At 40.6% G+C, this 6,753-nt stretch overlaps 1 protein-coding gene across 1 annotated transcript; it reads left to right on the top strand.

The window, feature by feature from the left end:
• Positions 5,199–6,218, top strand: LOC102172282 (olfactory receptor 51I2-like). The gene has a single exon (XM_005689807.2). The coding sequence runs from the start codon at positions 5,274–5,276 to the stop codon at positions 6,216–6,218; it is 945 nt and encodes a 314-aa protein (XP_005689864.2). The 5' UTR covers positions 5,199–5,273.

Here is a 6,753-nt window from a genome sequence, read left to right as displayed (position 1 = left end):
CATCTTTATGAGCTGGAAGTGCGTCCAGAGTCCATCTTGTCTATGTATCTGCTTGAGCCACTGGAAGCAAATACCAGAATATTTACTTTATGGAGCAGAAAGAGAAGACGTTTTCTCCATTGGTGCTGGTTCTTGGAGAGCCTTCTGGAACCACAAGATTGGAGGAATATAGGGCATAGGAGAGATTACTGTATTGGATCTGGGTCCTGTGGAGGATTATTTGACCTTTTACCTTTTTGAATATATAGCTACACAATTCTATACCCACTTTTCCCTGGTGTTTCCTTTTAAGGTCTCATACCTGTGTTGATGCTTCTACATATGCCATGTTTTGGCATCCTTTGACATTCTTCCTACTGCATTTATTTTAAAAATATTTGCCCATTCTTTGAAAATCAGAAGAGCTATTACATGCACCTAGAAATCTCATCTGATTGCCCTAGAATGTTGCAGATTCCCTTCTTTTATTCTTCTCTAAAATCTCCTTGTATCTATTATTATTGTTTTCACTGAGATATTATAAATGTTTCCTTAGGAGTCTTCCAGACCTGGCTATGAATTATTATATTGATTCATCTATACATTCCCAGGAATAAATTTGTGTCTAATGCTAAACGAATGACTTGATTTATAGTTACTTTTGTTAACATATATCTACTGTAGGTCTGTAGGGTAGGGATTGTGACCTTGTCATAAATAAAACTGAAGTACCTTTTTTTTAAATTCGATAAGACCAATGAAAAACAAACAATAGAGAATTCACATAAATCCATGCCTGTTGATTAGGGCTTGGGTGGTTCCTGACCTTCTCCCATGACAATCAGTGTGACTATGAGCAAATCTAGGGGTATATTAGGTGATGCGCTAAGTCCTTTGATCTGACCTCTGTATGAGTGGGATTGTTGAGAAGCTATTGCATTTTTCCACCTGTTTAGTTTCAGATCAATATTAGGTATATGAGAGGTTCTTTCTAATCTCAACCCTTTATACCCTCCCTGATCTGGTTCAAGTATGCATCACTATTCCTTCTAGGTTTGTCTGCCAGTATCTTCCTAGAACAGAGCTATTTAAGCTATTCAATAACTTACTGCTTGGTATACTTAGTTTAATACCCACTTCCAGGGGTTTTACTTTCAGGACATAATGTTTGAGTTTCTTTTATATTATATTTTATTTTTAAGCTTTCTATTTTGTGTTGGGCTATAACCAATTAACAAACAATGTTGTGATAGTTTCAGGTGGACAGCAAAGGGACTCAGCCATACATATACATGTACGCATTCTCCCCCAAAACTCCCCTCCCATCCAGCCTGCCGCATAACATTGACCAGAGTTCCCTGTACTATACAATAGGCCCTTGTTGGTTATCCTTTTTAAATAGAGCTGTGTGTACATACCCATCCAAAACTCCCTAATTATTCTTTTCCTCCTGGCATCCGTAAGTTTGTTCTCTAACACTGTCTCTTTCTATTTTGTAAGTTCATGTGTATCACTTTGTAGATTCCACATGCAAGGAATGTCATACGATTTTTCTCCTTCTCTGTCTGACATACTTCACTCAGGATGACACACTGTAGGTCAATCTGTGTTGCTGCAAATGGCATTAGCTTGTTCTTTCTTATGGCTGAGTAATATTCCATTGTATATATGTACCACATCTTCTTTAAAATGTTTAGGGTTTAAATAACCACTTGTTGTTCAGTCACCTAGCCACGTCCAACTCTGTGACCCCATGGGCTGTAGCACAACCAGGCATCTTTGTCCCTTATCATCTCCTGAAGTTTGCCTAAGCTAATGTCCATTGCATTGGTGATGCCATCCAGACATCTCATCCTCTGATATCCTCTTCTTCTGCCCTCAGTCTTTCCCAGCATCAGGGACTTTTCCAGTGAGTCAGCTGTTTGCATGAGGTGACCAAAATACTGGAGCTTCAGTACTTTGGTCACCATATATTAAGTTATATGACAGCCAATAGGTTAAATGTCTTTGCCTATTTTCTGTTGCTTAGTCATCCTGATCAGTCTGTGACTAAAGTATAATTATAACCTATTTTTCAGGGGAAGAAATGAGGCTGCATGTATGTTGGAAACTTTCTCAAGGTAAGTGGACTGAAGATCAGGTACAGTGAGCTCAAAACCTTATCAGTTAATCCTCATTACCTATGTTGTCACCCTAGTAGGTGTCCAATAAACATTTGTGAAGAAAGCAGCTGTATACATTAACACTTTCTTCATCGAGCCAAATACTTTTTATAATTTGACCGGTAATTATGCAATGTGTGTGGTCAGCCAGAGTGAACCAGTGTTTCTTATCATGCTTGGGGTCAATTTCAAGGATAATCCAGGAGAGAATTTCACAAGATATAATAAATCCAAATGCCTAACTTACATGGGTTTTAAGCACTTTTTATAGGATACAGGATTTCTTGTAGGTATTGCTCATAGTTGTAAAGTGGAAAGGCCATAAACTAACCTAGAAGACCTAGTTTTACATGTTCTGCCACTAACAAGCTGTATAAAATTGAGATGCCTCTTTTCCTTTCTAGGCTCTAATGATCTCTTTTATAAAATGAGCAGCTAGATACAATATCCTCGCATGTCATTTCCAGTTCTGATCATTCCTATTCCCACATGCCCATGTAAGCAACAAACTATTAAGCCAGAGAGGAAAGAACACTGCAGATGCCCCATATTCCTGGCAGTCCATGAGCTCCTGAGCTGATAAATACTCAAGGGGACTTCCTGGATGCGGCCTTATATTGCTCAACCCAGGGAGTTGGTAGAGGAGATGGGGGGTATGGGCAGGGCCCCCACAACTGCTCTTGCTTCCTTTGCACCCTCCATGAACTCTCTCAGGTAGGTAAGGTGGAGTGTCAGACACTCCAGACTTGGGCACTAAGGCATTCTGACTCAGCTTAGAAATCCTGAGTGTTATGACAATCTGAAGACAGAAAGGCTGTCCCTATAGGAGTCAGGTGTTTTTATTTTTTAATTTTTCTGCATATTTTCACTTTCCTGGTTCTATATTTTCTACTGAGTCCTCTTATTCTCTGAAATCTTCCCATGCTTTCAGATTCAGACATTCATTTCTCTGCAGGGATTCTACAATGGGCTGTAGTTTGGAGGTCGGTGTTCTGCAATAAATAAGCACTCTTACCCATTTCTCAAAACAAACGAGTACAGGGAGGAGGTCTATACAAAGACACGGGCTGCTTTGGAATCCACTTGGCAAGACTCTATTTAGTGCTTAAAAAATTCTCCAAATCAGGGATTTCGCATACAGAGGCAAACAGAAATGTTTAGGAATAGCTTTCACATAGGAAAAACAAAGAGATTTTAGGAATGCAGAATGGAGGGAAAAATGCACCTTGAGAAAAAAGGATAGAGAAGTCCTAATACAGGTGGAGAAACAAAGGCTTTCATCTGAAAGCCTGGAGGTGTGGATTTAGAGCAGGTTTTGTTTTTTTTTTTTTTTTTTTTTTTTTTTAAGAGCAGGTTTAGAACTCAGAGTTGCAAAGTATTTGATCCTAAGGGTTTTCACAGTAGTTTACTTTTGGATCTTCACTACCCCATTAGCAAAGTTCCTTAGCCCCTCCAGTTACAACAAAGAGAATCAAAATCCTGTGGGATCAGTGACTTACTGAGTGCATCTCCTGTGCTGGGGCTTGCACTGAGCACAGTAGAGACTGAAGCAATGAATAAGTGTCAGTGTTGGTCTCGGAGCTGGTGAGTCAGAAGGGGAGATAAGTTTCATAATTCAACAGGAACTATCGTAACTCCATAATAGGAAGCTCTAATGCAGAACAGGCAGAGAAATAGGCACAAAAGGAGATGCAAATCTACAGCTTATGAGAGTGGTAAAGAGAGGAGAGCAGTTATCTCCATTGCAATGACTGGTCAGATTTTCATGAAAGAGGAGGGCATCATTGATCCTTGGTCACAAAAGATGGGTTAAATAGTTATGTTCAGACATTCTGGGAAACTATGGGAGCTGGGGAGCTATAGTTAATGTCTGAATAATAGCAAAGAATATTTCCATTATTAATATGGATAACCAGTCTGGGTGTTTGAGGTACAAGTAGGAAATTCTGAGAATTGATATAGTACTGGACTACAGAGGGCCTTTAAGTCTAGACTTGTGAGTTTGGTTTTGACACTTTGGTAGTGAAGGGCCATTCAAGCTTTCTAATCAGAATGGTCCCATTTGCAGAGCTGCCTTTTGAAAATATTAGACCTATTCCAGATTAGAGAATGATATAGAGGAAAGAGATTCATTAAGAGGGCATTATTATGGGCATACAAATGTGATGTCTTGGATACAAAGTATAAGAATATAAGTGGAAAGAAATGCAGAAAAGTGCTGGCAGATGCACTTAGGGTTCAGTATTTTCATTGACTATGGTCTAACTTAATGTAGTAGATAAAGGAAAGACAGAAATAATATAATGTTTGGATTTCTGAGTCTTAGTCTCAGGCACAATTACAGTATTATTCAAAGAAATGGAGAACACAGATAAGAACCAGTTCCATGATATAGAGAACTGATTATTAATCCTGTGGTTTTCAGGAGCTAGATACAACTCAGTTTGAAGGAAATTATTAAGAAAAGACTTCCAGTATACTAAGTTATTCAGGCAGAAACTTAATGCCATAAGATAAATGGATAGAAGGATGAAAAGATAAAGTGGGGGCATCTAATGCATCTTGATGAAAGTGTGGAAGGTTAGCGCTGTGGACAGGTATCTTTCTATTCATCTACCTTCTAACTAGAGGGATGGAAGGAAGAACTGGGAGACTAAATATGAGTGAGAGAGCTGGGGAGTCATGATAAGCAGCATATTCTGTAGAGTGAGAGAATGGGAAAAGGAAAAGTTTACAGCTTGATAAGTAATTGGAATGTTCAGAACAGTCCAGGAAGTAGTCATCAGGAGCATGATGTCTTAGGTCTTGCACAAAGTGATGCCTGTTGATTGATAACAAGTTCATAGCTTTGAATGGGAGGAAGAGCATGGTGGGGAGAGGCACAGGTACAGAGGAAGGGAATGTGACCTGTTGAGCCAGCTGGATAACCTGAAAACACTTAGACAATTCCAGAAACCATGGGGGGCAAGAAGGGCAAGGAGTGATGTGGTAAACAAAGTTGATTAAGCTACAAACTAAGGGTCTGGATGGCATAAGAGAGACTTAAAATAGGCTCATCAATAAACTGTACGTCTGTCTTCTCTACAGGAGGTGGTCCTACAGTACAAGTCCTCCAGTACAAGTCCTCCCAGCATGGGAGCTATCCTCTACAACAGCTCAGAGTTGCCAACTTTCACCCTGACAGGGCTCCCAGGGCTGGGGACCTCCCAACACTGGATGTTCTTGCTCCTCGGTACCCTCTGCACTGTCTCCATTGCGGGCAATGCCCTTATCCTTTTCGTCGTCAAGGAGGAGCAGAGTTTGCATCAGCCTATGTACTACTTCCTATCCCTGCTCTCAGCCAATGATCTAGGTGTGTCTTTCTCCACACTGCCCACCGTGCTAGCCACATTTTGCTTCCACTTAAGGAAGATCAGCTTTGATTCTTGCATGGCTCAAATGTTCTTTATCCACTTCTTCTCTTTCATGGAATCTGGGGTCCTGCTGGTTATGAGTTTGGACCGCTATGTGGCCATCTGTAACCCCCTGCGCTACACCACCATGCTCACAGATTCCCGTGTTGTATGCATGGGCTTGTGGGTAATCACCCGCAGTTTTTGCATGGTTTTCCCACTGCCTTTCCTTCTGAAGAGGTTGTCCTTCTGCAAGGCCAATATACTGTCCCATGCCTACTGCCTTCATCCGGATCTCATCCACCTTCCCTGTGGTGACATCACCATCAACAATATTTTCGGTCTCTTCATTGTGATGTCTACCTTCGGCCTGGACTCTGCACTCATTCCCTTCTCGTGTGTGCTCATCCTGCATGCTGTACTTGCCATTGCTTCTCGGGAGGAACGGTTAAAGACACTCAACACGTGTGTGTCACATCTGTGTGCAGTGCTCATCTTCTATGTTCCCATGGTTGGTGTGTCCATGACTGCCCGTTACGGGAGGCATGCCCCCCGATTTGTGCACACAGTCATGTCCCTCATTTATCTCTTTGTGCCTCCCATGCTCAACCCTGTCATCTATTCCATCAAAACCAAAGAGATTAGAAGGCGGCTTGGTCGGATGCTGATGGGAACCAAGTTTTAAGCCAGAAACGTGGAAAGTCCAAACCTCAAAGGATATTTACTGTTACTCCATAAATTGGAGTTTCCATAACCTGTTTTGACAATTTTTTAAACTTCCTTTTCGTATTTCTGCCACCAGATGTATGATGACCTTGTACTAGTTAAGATCTGCCAAAAGGTTTTGGCGAGGTACACTAGGTTGTAATTTAGAAAAATAATTGTTGTTTTCTTTTTTTAATCCCAAAATACACATCCTGAAAATTAGTCCTTCATTTTATCACAATGTGTTTCTATTATCCATGGTTAAAGTGAATCATCACAGAAAAATTCCTAATTACAACAGGACCACTGTTATAATGGTTAGTGAGTCTTTTTCCCCAACTCTCTGTTGAAGGTAGTTCTATTTTTAATTCTTTGTAGACTCTTCATATTGCTTTCCATAGCAGTTGCATTATTTTGCATTTCCAACAACATTGTGCAATGGTCCTCAGCAACACCTCTTAGCTTCTGTTGTTGTTTTTATTAGCCCTTGCGGTTTCATAGGGGCCTCCCAGGTG

This window comes from Capra hircus, chromosome 15 (assembly GCF_001704415.2).
Source record: "Capra hircus breed San Clemente chromosome 15, ASM170441v1, whole genome shotgun sequence".
Lineage (NCBI taxonomy): Eukaryota > Metazoa > Chordata > Mammalia > Artiodactyla > Bovidae > Capra > Capra hircus.
This window is presented reverse-complemented; position numbering and strand designations above follow the sequence as displayed.

Coding starts and splice junctions, on each gene's coding strand:
- LOC102172282 (XM_005689807.2), top strand. CDS start 5,274: ATGGGAGCTATCCTCTACAACAGCTCAGAGTTGCCAACTTTCACCCTG.